The sequence below is a fragment of the Balaenoptera musculus genome, chromosome 1 (assembly GCF_009873245.2).
Source record: "Balaenoptera musculus isolate JJ_BM4_2016_0621 chromosome 1, mBalMus1.pri.v3, whole genome shotgun sequence".
NCBI classification, from domain to species: domain Eukaryota; kingdom Metazoa; phylum Chordata; class Mammalia; order Artiodactyla; family Balaenopteridae; genus Balaenoptera; species Balaenoptera musculus.
Window position 1 is genome coordinate 152,507,755 of NC_045785.1, and position 24,431 is coordinate 152,532,185.

The following is a 24,431-nucleotide window of genomic DNA, read 5'->3' on the forward strand; positions in this document are numbered from 1 at the left end:
AGTCAACCCAACCTAACTAAACATGAATATAGCCATAAAGTCTTTCAAATTATGTTTAGGATTTTTTTTCTCTCTGGCCAACCGGTTCTCACATTCCTGCATTTTGTTTCTGTTTCTTTGATTTTTTTGGCCACGCTGCGCAGCTTGCAGGATCTCAGTTCCCCGACCAGGGATTGAACCCGGGCCACAGCAGTGAAAGCCTGGAATCCTAACCACTAGGGCACCAGGGAACTCCCTGTAATTGGTTTTCTTACTAGCTTTAAAAAAAATTTTTTTATCAAGCCATATATTTTCTTGGGAGTCATATTAAAATATTTTTCTTTAGATAATGTTATAAAATATAGTGCAGTAAACAGCACTATACCGTGCATTGTTCAGTTACTGAATTTTAGCTGGAGACAGCGGGATTTCAGGAGACTGTCAGCTGACTGATCTCAGGGTTGATGGTGTTGCCTGTAATTATGTTGCAAAAATATCATCAGGGATAGGCTGGCGCCTGGGAGGCTTGATTTTAAATGTCCACTGGAAGATATTGTCTATTTCTGTAGACAATTATCATTTTGCAGCAATACAAGGTGTCTCAAGGGCAAAACTGAGATAACAGGCACCATATTTTTGACCATTTCAGTACGTTTTTATGTTCTCTACACAGGGACACCTTGGCCACCTCTTTCATCTGGCTCCAGGCATGGTGGGAAGGCACTGGGCTGAGAGAATCCTGGGTGTGAATCTATGACCTTGGGCAAGACACTTAACCCCTCTGGGCCTCAGTTTCTCGCTTGTAAAATGGTGATAATATCTTTTTTGCAAAGTTATGAGAGATAATATTGAAGTTGTAAATGAGGTTATTATTTAAAAGTATATCATAGAGTATAATATACTATATATTAAATATTATACAAATCATAATTAACAAGCAATTATCCTCTTTCCACTAACCCTTAATGGCCTTACTAACATATTACTGCTTTGAAGAGTTAGTCCCAGAGTCCAGGCCCATTATAAAAGGCTGATTTCTTAAATGTTTTCACTAGAAAAAAAAGGGTAATTATGTGACGTCATAGATGTGTTACTTAACTCAATGGGGGGAATCCTTTCACAATGTATTCATATATTAAATCACATTATATACTTTAGATATCTTACAACTTTGTCAATTATATCTCAAAGCTGAAAAAAAAAAGGGCTGATCACGGAGCTGGGTCATGCTCAGCACTGTGTGCTATATACCACTGTCAAGAATCCTTGGGGGACGTGTCCTGCTCGGGCAGTGGTTCCCAGCAGAGGCTTTGGAGTCAGACAGATCTGGGTGGGACTGCACTGTGACTCTGCCCTTCCCTATCTGCCATCTCAGAAAAACTGCTTCGTCACAAACGTGTGCGTGTCTCAGAGGGTTGTGTTATCACCCCCTGCCCTCCAAACTCCGGTCATGCGAACCATTTGTAGTTCCCCAAAGCACCAGGCTCACTTCTCTGCTTAGCTTACTGTTTCCTCTCCAGGATGGTTCTCTCCTCTGACATGCTGCTCCTATTCTTGTTGGCTTCCTCTAAGACTTCCCTGCCCCTCAAGACTTGGTTAGGTGTCCTTTCCGTCTGCCTGCTCCCCAGCCACCCTCGGTTTACCCCTATGGTCAGAGTACTGACATTGCCTAGTCATTGGCCCACCTCCCCCTCACTTCAGAGTTGACTAGTATGTTGGGGTTTAGTGTATGCCAGGCACAGTGTCTAGTCCTTTACGTCAATTATCTTACTGAAGTCGCTTAACAACCCTAGGGAATACGTATTAGTACAGATGAGGAAACTGAAGCTCAGAGAGGGTAAATGGTTTGCTCAAGGTCACACAGATCAATGCAGAAGATCTGGGATTTGAACTCAGGCCTGTCTGACTCTAAACCCTTTGCAGTCAATTGTAAATTTCTAAGAGTTTACAGGGTTGAGCACAGTGAAAGCACGTGCAAGTACTCAGCAAAGAATGGCTATTATTATTTGACCCAAGCAGATTATAAACCTCTGGCGGGAAGGAATCTTAACCCATAGGTGCTTGCACCCTTTGCACAATACCCCAACCGAGGCTGAGTCAGTGTGTGGAGAGCAAGGACAGAGTAAGGCTTCTGGAATATGTCCCAGAGCAGCACTGATTGCTTCTCAATAAATGGCTGATGTTTTCTATCACGCATCTCCGCATTTAAGAGAGATTTCTTGTCACACTCTGGCCCCTCTCCACTTCTGTGCGAGGAGGGGGTGGGACTACAGAGGGGGCCCAAAGAAACAGTGGAAGCTGCTTTTTGATGAGACACACAGGAACCACCAGCCACCTAAATAAACGTCCTCTTTATTTTACCAAATATAATTTATCAGTTACGTTGACATTTGTCAATTCAGTTATAGTCACTATAAATAATTGTCATAGGACACAGTTCTGTAACTTTTTAAGGATATAAGAGTAAACCAATGTTGCTCCTCACAGCCGGGCCAAAAGTCCATGCAGTTTGTGCAATCGGGGGAAAAGAAATGGATCTTCCACTAAAGTCATGAAGTTCATTTTCTTTCCCTCTCACCCCACAGTCCTCCCTCTGCTCACACACGCAGGGCTTGGGGCACGCCTACCTTCTTGCTTTTGTGGCAAAGGACACTCCGGAATCCCCCAGGGCAGCCTGGCTGAACTCCAGAGATGAGGAAGGGGTGGGGGGTGACTGGGGCAGGGGTGACCGCAGACCACAGGGGCACAGTCTCAGGGGCGGAGGAGTTGGTTTTGGAGCCTGTACAAGAGTCTGTGTGCAAATGGGTTTGGAGGTGGAGGACAAGACGAAAGAAGGCCTGAGGAAGAGCAGAAACAAGGCCAGGCTGGTGTTAATAAACTCTGCTGGACACAACCCCAGCTAGATAACCTCTACGATTCCAATTCTAAGGTTCTAGGCTCTGGAAGGTGGCCTGGGTGGAAATGGAGGGAGAGAAAAGTCTCTGGTGGTAAAGGGCAAGTTCCTGGGATGAGGCATCGTAGTGGCAAGAGTCAGGGTCACTGCCTAGTCTTCCCCTGGAGATGGGCCCTTTAGGCTACAGAGGGGAGGGCTTAAGGGGAAGCTGTGGATAGACAGGCTAGAAAAAACCTGCATCCAAATGCCCAGATTTGTACACATGTGAGTGTGGACAACAGAATCCTGATCTGTTCACGGTAATGTGTGGGGAAGATGCAGAGACTCCAGTGTTCTCCCAGTCTTGTGCTGGGCAGAGAAAAGTGGAAGCAGTCGGTTGATATCCAGCCTTCTAGTTCTGAATCCTCTTTTGGGTGGCTGGTGAGGAGATGGAGGGAAGGGAGGGTGAGTAAGGGGAGTTTAGGGAAATCAACAGTGGCTGAGCAATGGGGCTAGGGGCTCTAGCCGTGGTCAGTGTTGTGCAGAAGTGGGATCTAGGAGTGGAATCTAGAGGCGGAACCTGGCTCGGTGACAAAGATGGAAATACAGCGAGGAAACTTTCTCTGCCAGATTGAAAAGGGCACATGGCCTTTATATCTAGGAACAAGGCGAGGTTAGAACTGTGTTTCCCTTACCGCTGGCTAGTCAGTGCCTGTGCAAACAGGACCTAACACATAGTAGGCACTCAATAAATAGCGCTCAACAAATGTTTCAGACCATGCCTGCAGATGAGCTCCTCTTGGGGAGGCTGTGTATTTGCTGAATAAATGAATGAATGAATGAATGAGTGAATGAAAGATGAATGTGGGCAGAAGCCAAGAGAGAGGAAAACTGACCTCCATGGCATGAAAGAATGAGTGATTTCAGGAAGCGACAGGGTCTAAGGTGACCACGTGATTATGTCTTCAGGAGAGACAGCAGCAGTGAAACACCCCTGGTTGCCCTCAACCTCCCAACCATTTTCCACATACCCATTCTCCGTCCCTAATCTTGGAACCCAACCCGGCAAGCTCTGGGAAAGGTCGTGCTTGGAAACAATTAGAGATAAAGGTTGAACAGAGATAATCAGTTCTCTGGGCCCAGGGAGGATGTAGATCTTGGCAAACTATGGGTGGACATGGGTCAACAGGGAGACCAGGCCACTGCTCATTTCATCCTGGATGAGACAATCAATTGGAAAAAAGATCAAAGGGAGGGGTTGGTGGTATTTATCAGGCAATCGGGTAAGGAGCACGTACACAATTTAAGGAGTTCACCTCATTCTTTTTGAGAGCAGGGTAGAGAATAGGGCTAGGATTATTTGGGGCCAGAGCAGCTGTCTCCTGCTTAGTGCTTTGAAGTTGGTCCATTTCTAGAAAAAGTATGTGTGTGTGGGAGGGGAAGGGAGAGTGACATTTATCCCTCTGTTCAACCGAAAGGAAAAAAAGAAAACAAAGACAAACCCCCAAAACCAGAGCCCACTCACAGAGGCTGAGTTTGCTAAAGCTAAACCAAACGTCCCCAGATCCCAGATGGAAACCCCTGCCCCAATCCACTTCACCTGGAGGCACCCACCATGAAATTGCACTTGGTGATTGTCTCAAAAATCTACTTGTACTATTCATCTCAGTCCATCTGTCCTGCCTGAATTCTTGCTCTACAAACTTGGCTCAATGTATAAAAATTCCCATTGAAAATAATGAGAATTCGGTATCAAAGTGAAGTCCTAGAAAGAGGTGGGAGTGTCGAGTGGGGTGGGGTGGGGGAAGAGAAACCAAAAAAAATTTCACACAGAAAGTGCAGAGAGGTGGAGAGAAGGCTGAGTGACCAGGCTTAGTCCCCGACATCCGTGTCTCGGTCCCCAATGAGCCAGAGGACATGGAAGCTGAGTGCTAGGAGCCCAGTGCCGAGCAGGTCCCCCAGGGCTGTCAAGTACGGGATGGAGAAGTTGTCCGGGTCCAGGCCCCGGCCCCACATCCAGTGCACCATCCAGTCTGCGATGTACAGGAGAATCAGCACCTGGAGAAACAGAAGGGCCCAGCCTGCAGCCATCCCCTCTCTCCAGGGGGAGACAGAGGCCACGCGATCAACCCATTCATTGCATCACAAGGCTTGGCTATCCACAGTCCTTAAGCTGGGACAGCTCATCTCTCCGCCCCAGCAACCCCTCTATGTTCCTTCCCTCCACAGTGACCACCTTGAACAGATGACAGGAGTAATTCGAGTTCTTTGGGAAGGAAGATGCCCCTACTCCCTGGAGTCACCCACATCAGCATTACATTCTGCTCCTAAATTTACCAAACAAGAGGCTTCCTAATCGACATCCTACTGCTTGCAGGAATTCAGCCCTCTTGCCTCTAATTCTGGGTCATCCTATCCTCAGGTCACTCCAGTTCTTGCCATGTTGGCCTCTTTGGGAGCCAGGCAGGGGGCTGGGGGTTGGAGTTTGATTTTCATACAGGGATTTGTCCTCAGAGCAGAGTGGAATAAGGACAGCGTTTGAGGCTGCTGCCGGCACAGCTGTCTGAGTAACAGTTGATTATCCCAAGCTGCCTTCCTCCTGACCCTTCCCATTCTGCTGTTGTGGGCTCAGAGAATGCAAGTTTATTTTAACATTAGTCCTAGCAAAACAGAATTAAGAATAAGTCGGCTAAATACAAAGCAGACAGTGCATACCAATTCAAAAGATGTTTTGGATTATCTGCTGCTTTGATTTATCTGTGCCCTTGCTTTTCTTCCATTACTACAGAAAATTAAGAATGATCTAGATTAGAACCTTGCTAGTGGGCCCAGGACCAGTAGCATCAACAACAGCTGGGAGCTTCTGAAAAATGCAGAATCTCAGGCCTCACGCTGGATCTCCTAAATCGGAATCTGCATTTTAACAAGATTCACATGCACTTTTAAGTTGGTGATGAACTCGGTCTAAAATATTCTGGTGGAGTGGGCTGGCCTGCATCTTTTATATAGACTGCATGATTCCTGACATTTGGGGATCCCCAAATGACTGCATCTGTGTGAGAATGAAACGGTTTCTAACGGTAAAGCTCCAACACAGTCATTTGGGAGGTTTTACTCCTGACTGTACTTTGTAAATACTGTGGTATGCAAATTCTTCCCTGAGGGGCTCAGATGCTGGAACCAGGGCCACTGGGGGAGCCAGAAGCCAGAAGTGATGCCTATTTTTAGGCAAACTTGGTTGCTCTCCTGTTTTCTCTCCAAGGAAGCCAGAGGTTACAGTTCCAGCACCTTCACGTTCCACCTTGCCCCACACACAGCTGCTTTGGACTCCTATGGCCCTGGCCCCAGCCCTGGGTGAGGGCCAGCGCCCCATAACTTCACACCCTTGCCAGCAGCTGCAGAAGCATCCCAAATAAAGAGCGTGGCCAGAAGGACTTCGGGACGTGTCCCACGAAGGGAATGGCAGCAGCTGTCCCCATATTCCAGCCTCCCGAGCAGGCCCTGGGACATATGGCTGGGAGGGGGCGGCGAAGGGATCAGGAAGAACCTTTAGAGGGGATCAAGTGCCATGCTCCCGCCCTGCACAGGCTAGAGAAGACAGCAGACGTGAGAGTGTCCCCCAGCGTGTTCACAATGGGGAATGAAGCCGGGCTCATCCTTCCCGACGTGGCCAAGGGCTACCCTCCAGCCACAGACCCTCGGCACATACACCTTCCCTTTTCCCACCGAGTGTGCTTCACCCCAACTCACAATGGAACGTGGCAAGTTGGGTAACTGCTGCGGGGAAACTGCATGTGGTTGGCCCAGCCCTTGCTAAGATGTCCTAACACACAACATTTCTAAAGTTGGGGATGAGGGGTTGGAGTTATGGATAAGGGCTTACCAATAGGGGACCGGTTAAATGAAACTATGGCACGTCTATACAACAGAAGAGAATGCAGCCATAAAAATCAGGGTGTTCTGCTCTTCACATATGGGTGTGGAATGATCTCTAAGATAAATTGTTAAGTGAAAAAAGCAGGGTGTGGACAGCATGTATAGTGTGCTACATGTGTGTTAAAAAAAAGGAGGGAAATAAGAAAAATATGTATGTTTGCTTGCATAAATATAGAATAAACTTGAAGGATATATAAGAAACAGATATAGATAAACAACAAGGTCCTACTGTATAGCATAGGGAACTATATTCAATATCTTGTAATAAACCATAATGGAAAAGAATATATACATATATTCTTATATATATATATATATGTAAAACTGAGTCACTTTGCTGTACATCAGAAACTAACACAACACTGTAAATCAACTATACTTCAAAAAAAAAAAAAAGAAACAGATAACACCAATGGCCTGTGAGGAACAGAACTGGATGGCTGGAAAAAGGGGAGAAAAGACTTTTCACTGAGGTTTCACTATGAACCTTACACATTTTTTGAACTATGTGACTGTTATTACCTATTCGAATAGCAAATCTGTAGAAATTGAAAATGTGATACCAAGGGTGAGTTTGGCTATAAAGGGGTTGCATGAGGGAGGCTTGTGGTGATGGAACTGTTCTGTATCTCGACTGTGGTGGTGGTTACATGAATGCACATGTGATAGAATTGCATAGAACCACACACACACACACATACGAGTGCATGTAAAACTGGTGCAATCTGAATAGCTTTGTGCATTGTACCAACACTGATTTCCTGGTTTTGATGTTGTGCTATAATTATGCAAGATGTTACCACTGCAGGGAACTGGGTGATCGGTACATGGGATCTCTCTACATTTCGGGGGGCAACTTCTTGAGAATATATAATTATTTCAAAACAAAAAGTTGAAAAAAAGGTAATACAAAGCCAGGGAGAAAGCATCCTAGTATTACAGAATGGCAAGGCTGGATGGGATCCAACAGATTATCTAGTGCAGTGGTTTTGACACGTTTTCAAGCTGTGAAACCCTTTATTCAAATGAAATCTCCCAAGGAACCCCAGCATGTGAACAGAGCCACATGGAGCTGTGTGGCCAGGCTAGTGGGGGTGGCACCTGCCTGAAGTCCACCACCTCTGGTCCACTCCTCTCAATTTACAAATGTATCATTGAGGCTCAGAGAAGTAAAACAACTGAGCAAAAGTCACACAGCATGGTAGTGACTTTGCTGGAACTACAGCCTGTTCTCCTGAGCCCCTGTCCAGTGTTTACTGGCCACACAGTCACAGAGAGAGAGTTGGAAGACTCTTTCTGGGCCAAGCCTGGACCTCCCTTCCCATCCCTGCAGGGCAGCCCTGGCCCCCCGCCCCTGTGCCCCTGCCAGTCCGTACCTGGAGCAGTGCAGCTGTCATGTAGAAGATGATGAAGATGAGTGTGAGAGTGGTGTGCCCACCCTGCATACAGCTGATGGTGTAGAGGAACACCAGGTGTCCTGGGACCACGAGGAGAAAGAGGACCCGGGCCGAGCGAGAATTCACATCTGGGACCAGGGGAGAGATGGTGTGAGGAGGAGGAGGGGAGGAGGAGAACTGGCTCCAAGGGACCTTTCAAAGTCAGGAGGTGCCACACTACACTCCAGAGCAGCAGACAGCTGACTATCTCTCTGTCTCCATCCCATGGTCCCCATCCCTCAGGGTGTCCCAGGACAGGAGAGTCTTCCTGCCTGGGCTCTGCCCTCCAGAACAGCTGGTACATACAGCCCAACAGTGAAGGAGAAGCTACATATGCAGGCCCCAGCTGTTTCTGAAGTGATGGAGTGAACCTAGGAGGTGGGGACTCTGGCATTACCGGGACTGAAGAAGGTGGTACAAGGGCTGGGGCAGCGGCGAGGGGCTTGCCCAGAGTTCTCGCCTGGCATCCCGTTCATGTGGAGGAAGGTGGAGATGCGGCTGGCCTGCACAGCCACCAGATTGCCCCCAACACCTGCGGAGACACATAAGACCTGAGACGTGGGGGTGGGGAGTGGGGAGGGCATGACCCATTCACCAGACCCCAGGAAAAGAGTGAGACACTAAGAAGGAAGACAAAGACACCCTTCCTTCCAGGGAGTCTTCCAGGCTCCTCCCATCCTCCATGCTATGGAGATGTGGCAGTCCCCCATACTAACACGGCTGAGAGTGCAGGGAGGGACACAGGTGGATCTGCAGACTCAGGGAGCCTGCCTTCTCCATCAATGCAGAGTGTACACCTGCGGTCAGACATAGCCGAGGGGACAAGGCCCTGCCTGGCTCAGCCCCTCTCCAAAGCTCTGCGTGGTCCCAGGCATCCAATGCTCATGCGCTGGTTCCAGTAACCAGTTTCAAGTAGCAGTTCAAGTCGTGAACTATCTGAGCTGGACTCTCTTGCCTGCTAGAACCCTGACTGATACAAAGCCCCTCAAATCCTCTGATCCCGCCCTCTTCTTTCCCCTAGGCAGCTAATGCCGAGACCTCACCATTAATCACAGGTGTGAAGACAGCCATCCCTGCAAAGTTGGGGTCTGAGACAGTCTTGTCCAAGATGAGGCCTCCCACACTACACAGACACAAAGACAAGACACAAAGACCAGTGAAGGCTTCTGTTCCGGTCCCCGGGATGAGAGGTACGGGTCCATCTGGACGTGGGCAGCAAGGTGGCTCCCAGGAGCCCCTTGTCCTTCCAGTCCTCGCCTCCCCTTGCCGGACCAGCTGATGCTCCTGACATACACGCTGGCGCAGCACCCCGAGCAAGCTGGGGCAGGCAGCTGTCTCCTTTACCCACCTCCCAAGTTGGCTAGAGGAGCCGCCTGCTGTTCTGCCTGCTCAGTGTGATTTCCCCTTCTGGTAACAGTGCTGGGCTTTTCCTCAGGGAACCACCTCTCTCAAACTCAGTCACTGTGGTTCGAGTGACACTGCTCCAATGATGGCGAGGCCCCAGGCCCATCCAATCAGAGCAGCACATCCCTAAGGCCACAGTGATTGGTTCAGGGATAGCCACATGACTGGCTGACAGCCAATGACATTCTATAATGGGACTCTGCAGAACTGTTGACAGAAAGAATCCCTGCTGGAATTAGTAAGCGTAAGGAAGTGCAAACCTGAAGCTGCAGGCCAACACAGAGAAAAGCAGAGCTGAGACATGGAGAATACTGGGGCCCTAATGATATCATTTATGTCCCTGAATCCAGCTGTGCCTCTTTAGTTCTCTAAGCCAATGTGTTCTGCTTTCTAATGAAACCCATTTCAGATGGCTTCTGTCACTTGCTACGGAAGGACATGTAACTGATCCACTGTTGAAGGCATTTCTAGGGTCTGTGCCACACTTCCTCTTTCCGGGGCTTAAAATCGAGTCTGTGGAAGGGAGGGGGGAGGGGGAGAGTGGGCATCAAGGGCCTGAGCCTACCTGCTGATGGCCATGGCAATGATGACAGGCTCCCAGCCTGAGTACAACACCTCCCTTGTGGCTGGGCTCCGTCGAGCCAGCACCACCCAGACAGGCAGCAGGGCCATGAAGAAGGCACACACCAGGGGGTAGATATATTGCCAGACATCTGAGAGAGGCAGAGATGGGAGGGAGGTGAGCAATGTAGCTCCCTGCTCCCAGTCTCCCCTTAGCTCAGCCTGCAAATGCCCCAACAGATCAACAGTAACACCACACTAAATGCCAGTAAATATATTACCTCATCTGATGCTCACTGTAAACCCGGGAGGGAGATGGGGCCAGCCTTTTCCATTTGTAGATAAGGAAACCAAGGTGAAACCTCCTCAGACATTGAACTTATTAGGGGCACAGACCAGATCCTAGGTTTCTTGCTTTGATTACCCAGAAATCCCTATCTCCCCTCCTCTTCTTCATTTTGCAAGCAGATTCCAGCCTTCAGTTCCTTTCCTTTGCCCTTGCCCCCTTACCCCTCCAAGATAAGTAAGAATATACAGCACCAAGCATATTTCTCAAATACTTTCACCCCTGCTCCTGCTGCCTGCATGAATTTGAGATAAGTACTTAGCCTCATCTCTCTAAGGCAGGGAGTTATTACAAACTGTGCTCCAACCAAATAGTTAAGAACAAAGAAGAAATCCTTACACATGTGCAAACCCACCACCATCTCTCCCAATCCCACCCAGGAGTCCACCCTGGTCACACCCTTGATTGCCTCAGCCTCACCCTGCTCCAGGTAGAGTCCCCAGCTGATGCCTGAGAGCAGTGCCAAGGTGATGAGGTCTCCCAGGCTGGCAGCAATGGGCGTGGCCACATTGTCTGGGTTGATTCCAATCTTGCGAGAGCCAATGATGACTCCAATCATGATCATGCCTGGGGAGGAAGGAGAGGGGCCAGGCAGGGTAAGAAGAGATAATGGGGTATCAACCAACAAAAAGAGAGATTGAAGGTTTAGTTGACACCTCTGGGGCAGCCCTTCCTACTCCCCTGCCCCTCCCTTCCCTTCCTTACCCAGTACCAGGGAGGCAATGAAGGCCGTGGCCACGCTGCTGGCACAGAGCAGGAAGGCATGTGGGATACTGAAGTGGCCGTCAGGGATCCAGCCAAAGACGACGGCTGCGATGGACGCCAGGAAGCCCACCACCGTGGCCTGCACCTGAGGAGGGGAGTGGTAACTCGGAGAGCAGAGCGTGTCTTAGCTGAGGTCACTGAGCACTTAGCCAGACCTCTTCCTGCCCTCAGCAGCCCCAGGAGGCAGGCGGGGCTGGCCTGTCCAGTCCTCCCAGGCTGGAATGATGTCTTTGTTTATTTAGTTTCACACCAGACACCAGTACTGGGTAGTGCACCCTGCAGGAACCCAGGACATGTTACTGGCTGAATGAGTGTTCCTCTGGGGATTGGGGGAAGTTCAATAGAGCCTGAGACTTCAGTCCAGACACAAGGCCTGGGACTCAATGGGGAAGACTCCCAGTTCGGAACCTGTGTGGCCTCATGGGGGGATGGGACAACAGCAGTCAAGGACCTTCAGCACTCCTGAGTCTCCTCCTGAGTCTGATCTGTGGGGACACAAGCCCTCTGCACCACTGGAAGCCAAGAACTGACACTGGAGATACTGGGGTTCCCCCCATTTTGGCTGTTTTCCTGGGAAACCTGGTTACCTCCTGGAGTCCCTTTGGGAGAAGCCAGCTCAGCAGGATGCTGGAGCTTTACTCAGGAGCCGGCAGGGGCTGACTTAAGCCTTTCAAATTCCTGACCAGGGAGGAAGCTTAGCCCCACCATCTCTGGTCCCTGCTCTCTTACCTGGATGAGGGCCATATTCCCAGTGATCATCCGCCAGAGCTCCTTGGGTGTGTCCATGTGCCCGATGTTGGCCTGGGAGAGGGAGGACAAGGGTCTGGAGCTCCAGGCTGGAAAAGGCCTGCAGCTCCATCCATTAGGACCTTGCCTGGATCAGCAGGCAGTGCATGTGACCTAAGACTCTGGGACCAGGACATGACCCCCAGGGAAAGTGAAGCAGGGTCGAGGGGCTGGGGTGAGAGGGAAGGAGCAGAAGAGCCTTGAGCTCCTGCCTCTGGCTGGGGATGGGAAGGGGGCTCCCAAGGCAGCCTCCTCTTCTCCCCTCCTCTCAGGACAGCCACTGAGCAGAGGCCGATTCCATGCTCTGCCCTGCTCACCTGGGCAGCTCATTCCCACATGGGTTAGAATGACCTGATCCTTCCCTGGCTCTGAAGCCAGCTTGCCATCTTAGGGAAGAAAGGTCAGCTGCTGGTGCAGGACGGAGGCCACGAGAGTGTCTGGGAAGGAGTGAGGTGGCATGGGAATAGGCCAGGAGGGCAAGCTGGGGAGGGCTAGGCTGGCTGCCACTTCTCTCTGCTGCCTTCTCCAGGCTCATGGCCATGCAGGGACACCCCTGCCACTTGGCTCCCCTGGCCTCCTGAGTTTTACTGCTTCCTGCCTCCCACCCCATGGGGCCTGTATCTGGTTCAGTCTCTGAACCATGACGGCCGATCTAAGAGTTTGGGGAGGTGGGAGTGATGAGCAGCCCCTCTTCATCTCTTCCCTTACAGAAGAGCAGCCTGCCATGGGGGAAGGGGAATGGGATGGGAGGGGGGCTGGGAAGGCCTGGCTCTGCTCCTGCCCAGCTGCAGAGTAGGGCTGGAGATCAGAGGAGGCCCCCATCTGTGCAGGTGGAGGGACCAGCATGATGCTCGCCTGTCAAAGCTGCACAAACAGTCACGAGGCGGGTTGCGGAGCAGGGGGTGGGGCAAGAGTCCAAGGATGGCTGGGACATCCAGAAACCGAGCCTGGGAACCACTCTGGGCAGGGAGCTCCTGCCCAGGAGCAGGACAACCAGCCTGGGGTCTCCCTACTCCTTTCCACCCCAGACCCACACTGCAGACCTGGGCAGTTGAGAAAGGCCTGTGGTGATCTCCTAGTCAGGCTCTGTGCTGCCCCGGACTCCTCTGTGTGCCCCATTCCTCCCAGCCAGGACACTCACTGCGGTGGAAAGCCTTGATGCCAGGGTCATTTCCAGGTTCCCCTTAAGCCCCAGCAGTGCAGGCACCAGGATGAAGACCTCTGTCACTTTCTGGAAGACTTCCCAGTGCTGCAAGGTGAAAACAGAACCCAGGCATTTCAGGGCCCCAAAGGGCTGGCTTCGAGGTTGAACGTGAAACTGAGTCCCCCTAAAAGCGAGTTCCTGTTCCAAGGTTATGATTAATGTCTTTATCCAAAACTTTAATCCCTTTCTTGTCCCTTCTGACCTCAATCCTGTGCTAAATGAACACCAATTAGCCAGAGTCAGATGACTAAGATTGCTGAGGTCAATCATAACGTAGTTAACGTACAGACTCAGGCTGTTTCTCTAGGTCAAAATGAGCTAACAGACCCTGGGTCATGGACCACCAGACCATAGACTCTTAAACAGTAGGCATCCTGAGTCCCAAAAGTACAATTAAGAAATGTCACAAGATGATGATTAACCCCAGCTTCTTTGTTCTTCCCCTTTAAATCCCCCTCACTCAGAGACCAAGTGGGAGTGGATCTGAGGCTTTTCTCCCACTCCCTTGCTTGGTGCCCTGCAGTAAGCCTTTACTTTGCTGCAAACCTGCTGTCAGAGTTTGGCTTTTTGTGCCGTGGGCACACGAGCCCTTGTTCGGTTACAACTGCATAGTCTGGGAGCAGGGGCTTGAGGAGGAAATGGAATCAGCAGGGAGTGAGCACGTCAGACGCCTTTCCTCCAGGAACCCTGGAAGCAAACCAAGTCCATGGTACTCCAAACAACAAAGCCCCCGCTCCTGCCACCCAGAACAGGGGAGACGTAGAGGGTCCCTTCCAGTCAGGAGGCCCTAGCCCGTCTCTGCTTCTTCTGCCTGCTTTGTGGAGCTGGGGCAGAAGACGGCAGGGACCCACACAGCTGAGTCACCCTGGGGCTGGCTTACACCCCAGAACTCCTTTGCGATCTCCCTTCAAATTGCCTTCAGTCTGGTTTCTCTGTGGCCTCAGCCTTGAGCGGTGTTGTCTCAGCTGTTGAGCACCGGGCTCCAGGGGGCTGGGGTTGAGGAGATTAGAGAGTTTGTTTGGTTTCTATCTATCTCCAAGGGCTCTGGGCCTCAGCCACAGCAGCTCTCCTTTAGAACAGGCTCTGAATTAAGACCGTGGCCCCCAAACCTCAGAGTGCTGGTCTGCAAGAGGTTTTTCATTCCTCCTCTGCATTCTCTCACCCTACAGACCTGCCCCAATCTCTCAGTTAGGAAAAGGAAGTGTACCCCTGCAAGGAAGAGCACTGGACTGGGAGGCAGGAGACACGGATTCCAGCCCTGAGACCATCAGGCCTGGCTCTCCTACCTATTTCTTCAGCTAACATCTTTTAAGTCTGCACCATGTGCCAGGCTAAGGCTCTATGTGCATTTTCTCATTATATCCTATCAACAACCCAGTGAGGTAGGAGCTATTTTTATCCCACTTTGTAAATGAGGAAACTGAGGTTCAGAGAGCACTGCACTCCTTAGTGCTAAGAAGGAAAAATGTAGGAGCCAGGATTGGTTATTTGAAAGCTACTTTAGTTGCAGTTGAAAATGAGGCAAAGTGCTCTAATGAGCAAAGGCAGTGGACTGAGAGTCTTGGGTCTCCCACAAGAGACCACAAGGATGGGCCTCATGCTCTGTCCCCAACATCCTCCCACAGAGACCAGCAGGGGTACCTTAGACAAGTTATAAGGGCCTTGAGCTCTTGACTATAAAAGGTACACTTCAGGGACCAGATCAGATGGTCCCTAAAGGCAATTCCAGCACTGACAACTCTATAGTTAATGATGAGCAAGGCTGCAAATCAAACCCACAATAAGATATCACCTCATACTCATTAGGATGGCAGCTATTAAAAAACAAAACAAAATAGAAAATAACAAGTGTTGGTGAGGATGTGGAGAAACTGGAACACTTGTGCACTGTTGATGGAATGTAAAATCGTACAACCGCTATGGAAAACAATATGGCGGTTCCTTAAAAAATTAAGAAGAGAACTACTATATGATCCAGCAATCTCACGTCTGGTATATACCCAAAATAACTTAAAGCAGGGTCTCAAAGAGATATCTGCACATCCATGTTCATAGCAACATTATTCACAATAGCCAAGAGGTAGAAGCAACCCAAGTGTCCACTGACAGATGAATGAATAAACAAAACATGGTCTATAACAAGGGAATATTATTCAGCCCTAAAAGGAAGGAAATCCTGTTACATGCAACAACATGGATGAACCTTAAGGACATTATATTAAGTGAAATAAGCCAGTCACAAAAAGACAAATATTATATGATTCCACTTATATGAGGTATCTAAAGTATTCAAATTCCTAGAAATAGAAGTAGCATGGTGGTTATCAGGGGCTAGGAGGAGGGGGAAAAGGGAAGTTAATGTTTAATGGGTGTAGAGTTTCAGTTTTGCAAGATAAAAAAGTTCTGGAGATCTGTTTTACAACAATGTGAACATACTTCACAGCATTGAACTGTACATTAAAAATGGTTAAGATGATACATTTTATGTGTTTGTTACCACAGTTAAAAAAAAAAAAAAAAAGAGGAGCATGGAAATCAGAGGGGGCTAAGGCCAGGATTAGAGTCCAGGGGAGGTTGGACACTGGGGAGTCCTATAAAGGCAAGGACCTCTCTATTCTTGTCAGAGTTCTTTTTGTGGGTGTGTGTGGGGTGCTGATGGCAGGGGGAGTCCCTACCAGGACCCAGGGGAAGGGCTCATCTCACTAGGGCTGGAGCGTATCTGTACCTGAGCTCCTGGCCTAGCTCCTCACTGGTGGAAGGCGCAGGACTTTTTTAGGGAAGGCTCTTTCTGAAAACTAAGGATGGGAAAGAAACCCCCTGTCCCCCAGCCATAGTTGCTGAGCTTTCAGGCACCCACAGAAAGAGCCAGGAGGGATGCAAATCCCTTTTCATCCCTGGGCCCCCAAAGAGAAGGCAGCCCCAGTGAGCCCCGTCTATGCTGGAGGAACTCGGGGACTGTTGCTCTTGGACAAGGCCAGCACATAGCTCTGGGGCGCCAGCTCCCAGCAGGCAAGGCCTTGCTCAGCTCTGCCTCCTCCTCCCTCACCTCAACTGGACACGCAGCTCCAGAGACGAAGAATTCTCTCTGCTCCCCTCCCCGCCCCTCATAAGGGTGGCTGACCCATAAGGGTGGTTTGGAAGCTCCGCTCAGAGCCCAGCCTCCGTATCCCCTCCTCACTGCATAACACCTGCCCCTCCCAGCTTCCAAGCCGCAGGCTCTGTGAAAAGCTTCGATCTCCAGGTAGGCATATGTAAAATATGTGTACTTATTGGCAGAGTGAAGGAGCCCGGAAAGAAATACTCCAAGAGTATGCCAGCAATATTTTCTTAATTGTTTGTAAGGTATATTGTTTGTCTTTATGATTAAGAAAAAAAATGTATGAAGCTCAGCTAAGCCCCTCCAGCTGCCACTATAAATACTCCCAAATCCCTGCGTCTCCCAGCTCACACGCACCCTCTCCTTCAACTACACAAGGACCTAGAAGGGATAGGGTTTTAGCAGTGATGAGATTCGGGACAGACAGGCAAGAAGAGCCAGTGGCTGCAATGACAGCCCTATGCAGAAGTCTTCCCAGCTGGCCAGGATACAGCCTGGAACCTCACACCCCCTGCGCCCCTACCCAGCAATGCCCTGAGCTGGCACTCGGGTCAGGGTAGCCAATGTCTACACACATACTTTCTTCACCCACAAAAGCCTCTCAAAGACGCAGCTCAGGCAGGGGAGCCTCTGACATGTATGTAAACACACACACACACACAGACACACAGACACACACACAGACACACAGACACACACACACACAGACACACACACACACACACACACACACGGCTCTGGGAGAGGCCAGGAAGATACTTTCTTCACCCACAAAAGCCTCTCAAAGACGCAGCTCAGGCAGGGGAGCCTCTGACATGTATGTAAACACACACACACACACACACACACACACACGGCTCTGGGAGAGGCCAGGAAGCAGGCTGCCCTGAGGTGAGGAGTGGGTAGAATGGGCAGGGGCCGACAGTGTCTCTCCTTCCTCCTTTGGCCTAATTCAGGCCCATCCTGTTCATCCTGGCTGGAAGTGCCTGCCCCTGAGGTCAGACCAGTCAGCCAAGCCTTCACCCACACCTTCCTGCTCTGCTGGGGGTGGAAAAGGGCACGTTCCAGGAAGCACTTGGCGGGAAGTGGGGACAGAACACATCGACACTGCTTCTCAGAAATGCAGCTCCTCTTCCCTTTCCTTCTCTGTCCGTGGATACAGGGGAGTGAGGGCTCACTGGTCCCTGATATTTTGGAGGTCAGGGATGAGACAGTTCCCTTCACACTTAAAAATAATTCCAATTCAGAGCAATCACCCTAAGTCTCGCACCTCAGTGGCCCTGCTGCTACTTCATCCTGATACTTCCATCTTGCCTCTTCTATCCCTCACCTCTTCTGGCCTCAAAGACAGACCCCTGCCTGCCTTTGAGTGTTCTGCCCTGAGCCTTCTTCCCCTCCAGGGAGACAGCAGCAGGGAAGAAAGTCACAGCCTGGAAAAGCTGGAGTCAAGGACATGAAGAAGACTAAGATCCTTAGCAGCTCTGAGAACCAGGCTGTGGGAGAACCTGGGAAGTTGGGCTGGAGTTTACCTTTCAGGGTGAGGACTGAGTCAGCTTAGATTAGAGTAAACCCAACCCTCACCTGAGGCTTTCCCCCACCACCTGCAGACATCCTCTAGGTGTCCAAGGAGGAGGGCCTCAGGGCAGCACCTGGGTACAGAGGGCTGTACAAAGTGTGATAAAAGGGGTGGACATGAGGAACCCGAGTGTCCTACCCAGGAATGCCAGCAGCCACGGGGGCAGGCCAGCCGTGAGAGGAACGCTTCTTTCCCACTCCACTTCTCCAAGCCCATGCTTGCCATCCACTTTCATCTTTGTAGACTCTTCTGTATACGCAGCAGGAAAGAAAAGCCAGAGGAGGAGGTATTTCGGGGAGGGGGTGTCTCCTTTCCTTGGGATCCTCAGCAAGTGAGTAGTGAGTCAGGATAAGGAGCTGGGAGTCTCACCTGTTTTAACACAGCTGGGGATTCCAGTGAAGGCTGGCACACCACCTCCTGCCACCCCCATCCCTCAAAAGGCTGACAGAAGAGGGGAGTGAGATGCTCTGCAGCCGCCTAGGACCAAACCAGGAGGTGGGGCAGGGCATCTGCAGCATGGAGGCTCCCAGATCCCAACCCCCTTCAATTCCACCACTGGGCCCAGTCCTGCTTTCCTTCCCAAATGCTATGGGAACGTTCAGCCACGGTGGGGAAGTCGCAGCAGACTGCAGTCCACTTAAACTTTTCCTACTTTTGGCCAGTACGCCAGCCCCTTATCTCACTGCAGAGGCTGGTTCTACAGGCTGAGTGGAGAGGAGGGCAGATAAGAGGAGAGAGAAATGGGCCTGGGGAAGAGACTGGGGCTTCTGCAGCAGTGGAGAAAAAAGGGGGGGCCCTGGACCAAGGAGACATCTGCACCAACACGGCCTTCTGCTCAGCTGCTCTGGGACACTGGGGACACTCTATAGCCAGCTCCTCCTGATGGCCCCAGCCTCTTAGGGCCCCAGATTCTGTCCCACTGAAGGTCATCTTAGCTTGTGAAGGGGGAATGCGGTGTGAATCCTTAGAAATTGTCCTGCTTTTCCTGAATCCGAGATTGTCAGACACCCCTTTCGCCCCCTTAGATATGGAATAAGAATCTCCCTGTGGTCCCTGACCTTTCTGCTCCCACCCCTGCCATGATATCACTGCAGCCATCTGCAGGGCCTGCTACAGACCAGCTGTGGCAGGAGGCTGGGGGAGGGGGACAAGGACAAACCAGCCATTGTCATCCATACCAACTGGACCTTAGCTTTGGGGTGAGCCTAGGTGCCACACTGAGGGCAAATGTTGGCCCTCTGTGGGCACACTGGTCAGGCTCCAAAGATTCCCTACCTGGGTTTCTCAATGTCTCAGGACCATGGGTGAGGGGTGGAGGCGGGCAAGATGTCAGAAGTCTTTTCCATCTCTAGAACTCTCTTCAGTGTGTGAGATGGGGGGAGGGAGGGGCCCTCTAAGAACTTTTGTTCTTGCTCATTTTAGAATGTAACTCCAGCTGTTCCAGACTCCAGTCTACCCTGTTCTTCGGGGAAAGACAAAGAGAGCAGACCCCTCCCAGAGTCTTTAACCAGTTGGCGAACCACGGCCACGGTGAAGGCCATAGAGGTTAATGGCATAAGTTCTGAGTCAGATGACCAGGGACAAGTTCCCTAATCCCTCTGAGCCACAGGTTCCCTATCTACACAATGGAGATGGTTATGGTTCCTACCTCATGGGCCCACAGAAGAGTCCAACAGATGCTCCCCACTACCGTTCTTACTATCCAGAAAATAAAACCACCCCTTTCCAGGTCACCACCAGATCCTGGTTCTATACCCTTTGGAGGCACCAAACCAGAACAGGAAAACTCTTAAAATGAAAACCAAGGCCACAGGAAAGGGATGGAAGAGGTGGAGAACTGCTACCCTGGTCTCATTTCTCCTCCTCCCATTACCTCCACTCACTGCCCTAGGAGAAGGAGCAGCTACCAGGGGGAGGAATCCAAAGCCCGCCTTCCTAGCTCCTGACATGAGGAACAATCCCCAAGATAACAAGTTAGGGGAGAGAGCAGGAATGACATAAACACCATCCTCATTAGCAACCAAAGGTGCAGTGTTCTCCTAAGGACTCAAGTCAAAGTGGTCCAGGTAGACACCATTGAAAGAACCACCTAGAACCAACCACCCTGTTTCCTGGGACAAGGGCATGGTGAGACTTGCCAGCAGGACTCTCTGTATTACCACATGCATCGTTGGTAGGGTTGGATGGGAAAAGGGGAGGGGATGCTGAACTCCATGTCCTCCTGAGAGATTCCATGAGAGATTATGTTTTGTCCCCATATATGTCACATAATTAGCACTTCTATGTCTCATCACACCAACACCGACCCCCCCCCCGAATCATGTATCAGACAGCATGTGCCCACCCCCATTCCCCAGCAAGATCCTGCCAAGGTTACAGGCAGGTTACAGGCAGACAAGCAACACAAAATGCCTTTAAGAACCTTCCCACTTAATTTGAGACCCTCTTGGCAGCTGGACAAATTCCTGCCCAGCAGGGGGATGAAGGGGAGACTTGAAACTGAGTTTTCTCCTATGGGCATCCTTGAAACCCCAAAGTAAAGGGAAAAGAAAGTACAAAGAGGAGACCTATCTAAATGTCTCCTACTGAGCTGGGCTCAGCAGAAATGCCCAGGAGGGATGGCAGGCAACAAACCTATTCTATCTCTCCTCTTCCAAGCCTGAGCTCTGGAACCAATTCTGCTTCTGTTAAGCAATACTGCCCTGACCACCTCCCTGGGACTACTGAGCTTCCTCAAGGCTTCTGTAGAAAGTAACTAGACGAAGAAGCCAAGGACACGATCCAAAGGGAAAAGTACTCCAGGAAGCAGCAGCTGCTTCTGACAGGGAGGTGGAAGAAAAGCTCCAAGAGACAGTTTCCCAGGAGGAAAAGGTGGCTCCGGGCTCAGGGTCAAGAGCTGCCCTCCCCAGGTCCTACCTGTACGATGTCCAGCACCATGCCGGCAGCCACAGTCCCAAAGCCTGCCAGGAGGAAGGGAAACAGCACTTGCAGCCCGATGGAAAAGGAGGTCTCCTTGAGTGGGGAGGGTGGTGCGGGGCCACGGTCTGTGCTGACGTCATCACTTTCATTGCTCTGGCTCCCGTTCTCCAGCAGGGCATCCTCCTCCCGAACCCCCTTGGCGTTGGCCCGAGACTCAATCACCACCACCTCTACCCCAGTCCCATCAGGCCCCAGGAACTCTGAGGTCCCGGCCAAGGGCTCTCGCCCGGGGCCATCTGAAGGGCAGGGTGAGGCAGTAGGGCCAGTCCCGTTCAGCTGGTGGACGTCCTTCGGCTCCGCCTTAGAGGACATGACGGGAAGGGAGGAGGAGAAGGGGGAACTCTTCTCTCTTTTTTTGCTTTCTCTCCCTTTCTAACTCGGGAAAGAACTTAGTCTTGGGGCGAACCCAGGCTTGGTCGCCGCGGGACCTCTTCCCACGGCTCTCCGCTCCTATCAGGCGCTGCAAAAACTGATCCACCAACAGGCAGCCCCATCAAGCACTGAAGCCACGAGCTGGAGGGGAACAAGAAACTCCTCACCAGACTCTGCAGCTGGCCACTAGGGGTGCAGATGCCTGACCCAGCTGGCCAGCACTGTGCTTGGGGGAAGCTTCTCTGGCCTCTTAACTTCTTTGGTTCTCAGTGCAGGCTTCTCAGAGCAAGGGGCATCCAGAGTAGAAGAGCCCAGCTAAGTCTGGGGTGCCCTCTGAGGTGGCCCTTCTTTCATTAAAGTAGCTTGAGTTCAGATCTTTCAGAAGGCAGCCTTGGCCTGGGGCTGTGGCTCCTTCCCCCGCCTCTGGTTGGGCTCCTTCAGCTTCCCACAGCTCCTCGGGCTCTGCTGGTCCCAGGGCACTGTCTGCTGTCTCTCTCCTTTTTTCCAGAGATGCCCTTCCTTCCTGGAAAGACCTTGCACCTTCCCAAATCCCTGGTCCTTAAAGTCACAAGAATCTGTATGGAACACCTTATGTAGGAAGAAAGAAGACAAGAAAAAGAGAATGTTACGATACAGCAAAGGACAGCTCCTACTGGGAGAAGCCTCCCACAAGGCAGGCATAAAGAGTTTGCTATTTGCCTTCCTTTTTTCATTAAATCACCCATTCCTGCCCTGTGACATCTGGATGCCCAGAGGGCACTATCCCTGCCATGCTCCCAACAGGCAACCCACTGCCTCACAGGGGCCACCACTTTGGTCAACAGCAATGAGATGTGGCCAGCCTGGGATTAGGAAGGTGCTGTGCAAGAGACCCTGGCATTGCCTTCTCAGCGACCGGGGATGGGAAGGGATGTCCTGGGGGAAGATTCCTTCTTGAACGCCCATTAAGAACCCAAGATTATTAAGGTGTGGTCTCCCAGTGGGGTCAGTTACAAATTCAGTCACAAGCTCCCTGTAGCCACCCTGCTGTAGAAAGTGATTGTTTACAGTCACACAGGGCAAATAAGCAGGGAGAATTTGATCACTGAGTGAAGGTCCCCAGACCCCTAAAAGCCCCAGCCCCTGAGGAAAAAAAAAAACAACAACTGGGAGGACTTCCTGGGCAATGGGGCAAGGCTGCCAGACCAAGGCCAAGAGCCAGAGGCCTACCCATTCCTGCCCTTGAGAGTCAACAGTGTTACAGAAAGCTCAGACACTGACTTGGATCCAGGCCTCTGTTCCTACTTCTCTCCCCCTGCTCTTGGCCTTGTGAGCTTGTCAGAGAGGACAAGGGTGTTATCTCAGTTTGAAGGGAAAGACGGTAAAACTATTGGTTATTATGCACACATTTCAGTTCTCTAGGTTCACCCTGTTCCCCAGGGTTACTGAGAGTTGGATATAATGGAATTCTTAAAAAACAAAAACAAAAAACAAAAGCACCATCCAAATAAATAAGTAAATAAAACAAAGCAAAATAAAAAGCAAAGCAGCATAAGCCAAAATGCACTTGCTCCCAAATGCATGTCTCTTTAGCTGTAATGGCCCCACTTTTCTTGCCTAAAGCAATCCCCAGGCCTTGATCCCGCCCTATCCCAGCTCACCAGAATAGCTCTCACAAGTAAAAAATAAATTTAAAGAGAATTTCCCTAGGAAAGATGAATAGGTCCTTAAGTATTCCAAACACACACAATTAGTCAACTCCTGTTTGGGAAAGGGTGGATCAAACTCCAGTAACTGGCCCACGGGAACTGTTTTCTTTCTAGTCACTCACGTCACCAGGACTCCCTTTTCCAGTCTCCTGAAACACTGTCCTGTGGTCCTTTCAAAAACCCTCACTAGAGATCCAGGAGGAAACCTCTGAGCAAGAGAGAGTCCACTGTCCCTTGCCAGAAAAGTTTCTGAGTCCGCTAAAACTTGACCCTCCCTCCTCCTCCCGTCTTCCTGGCAGGTCACCTAACCTGAAAGGGGGGCTCGAAGGAAGAGAAGCCAGTCCCTCACCCCACTCCTTCCAGTAACGGAGACCTCAGATGGGCCTAAGGCCATGGGATGAAAGAAGCAAAAGTGACCCAGGATGCCCTGAGGAGGGGACAAAAAAGACCGTCTTAGTATCCCCAAACCCCGGGAGGGAGAGGTATCTGGGTGGCCCTACCGCCTCTCCCCGCTGCAGACTCAGCAAATGCGCTGCGCTCCAGGTCTCCCGCCCTCGCCACCCACCCCCTAGACCCAACAGGACTGACCTGCCCCTCGCTGGGGAGGAAGGGGGGCGCCTGGCGTGTGGCAGCAGGGACCCGTGGTCTTGGGGGGTGCAGGTATCCCCCTCTTCTCATCACTCCTCCTCGGCAGTCCTCCTCGGCCTCCGGCGTGCCCCCTACACCCCCAGCCAAGGCGAGCGTCCAGCCGCGACACCCGGCTCGCTACATTTCGCCTCTGCGTTACTGCGAGGCCGCCGCTCCGCTTCCACGAAGGGGAGGTGGTCAGGGAGGGCAGGATATACCGCCTCGCTCCCGAGCGGGGGCTGGGGGACCCGGACGGGGGACCGTGGGGCCGAGCTCACTCGCCCCCAATCGCTTCTTGCCCGGGCACTTGGGCCCGACTGGTTGGCTGCTAGGGGCAAACGTGATCTGGGGCAGACTGGGTGGCACCCCTCCCATCAAAAATAGATTCTGGATGGACAACTGCAGCAGCCAATCGGGGGCGGGGGAGGGGGCGGGCTCAGACTCGGCCTGGCCCCTTTCCTTCGCTTCGAGCCCCGGAGGCGGGGCGCCAGCAAAACGCAGTGCGAGGAGTGACGGGAGCCCGAGGCTGCCTCGCGGGTCCCAGCGCCCACCCGCCGGCTGCCCGAGGTTCCCGCTCCAGGCGCCTTGCCACCTCCGTCGGGCCCGCCCCGCCGCGCTGGGACCTTCCCTCGCCCTTTAAAGCCGTGTGCGCCTGTGCACGTCTATCCCTGCATCTTGAATGTTTCCTTGAGCCGGGGAGACTGGGAAACCTCCCCGTGGAGCCAGCCAGCTCTGACCTCCGGGCCTCAAGCAGCCATCCTCGTGCTCTTAACCCCGCGCTTGGTTCCCGGAGAGAACCGTCC

The 24,431-nt window shown here is 51.4% G+C and overlaps 1 protein-coding gene across 2 annotated transcripts; it reads right to left on the bottom strand.

The window, feature by feature from the left end:
• Positions 1 to 2,315: 2,315 nt before the first annotated feature.
• Positions 2,316 to 24,183, bottom strand: SLC41A1 (solute carrier family 41 member 1). Of its 2 annotated transcripts, XM_036868712.1 has the most exons (11): positions 23,590 to 24,181; positions 20,879 to 21,901; positions 13,227 to 13,334; positions 12,029 to 12,100; positions 11,240 to 11,384; positions 10,955 to 11,101; positions 10,193 to 10,340; positions 9,267 to 9,346; positions 8,621 to 8,755; positions 8,164 to 8,312; positions 2,316 to 4,909 (listed from the first exon to the last, which is right to left on the bottom strand). In XM_036868712.1, exons 2-11 carry the CDS (start codon positions 21,251 to 21,253, stop codon positions 4,724 to 4,726), a joined length of 1,545 nt encoding a protein of 514 aa, XP_036724607.1. In that variant the 5' UTR covers positions 21,254 to 21,901; positions 23,590 to 24,181; the 3' UTR covers positions 2,316 to 4,723. The 2 variants fall into 2 exon arrangements, with proteins under 2 accessions (XP_036724607.1, XP_036724615.1); XM_036868720.1 differs by lacking the exon at positions 20,879 to 21,901 and having other exon boundaries at positions 23,590 to 24,183.
• Positions 24,184 to 24,431: the final 248 nt, after the last annotated feature.

Coding starts and splice junctions, on each gene's coding strand:
- SLC41A1 (XM_036868712.1), bottom strand. CDS start 21,253: ATGTCCTCTAAGGCGGAGCCGAAGGACGTCCACCAGCTGAACGGGACT. Junction 11,385..12,028: donor GGAATATGGCCCTCATCCAG/GTAAGAGAGCAG, acceptor TCCCCTCCTCAG/GTGCAGGCCACGGTGGTGGG. Junction 9,347..10,192: donor ATTGCCATGGCCATCAGCAG/GTAGGCTCAGGC, acceptor GTGTCTGTGTAG/TGTGGGAGGCCTCATCTTGG.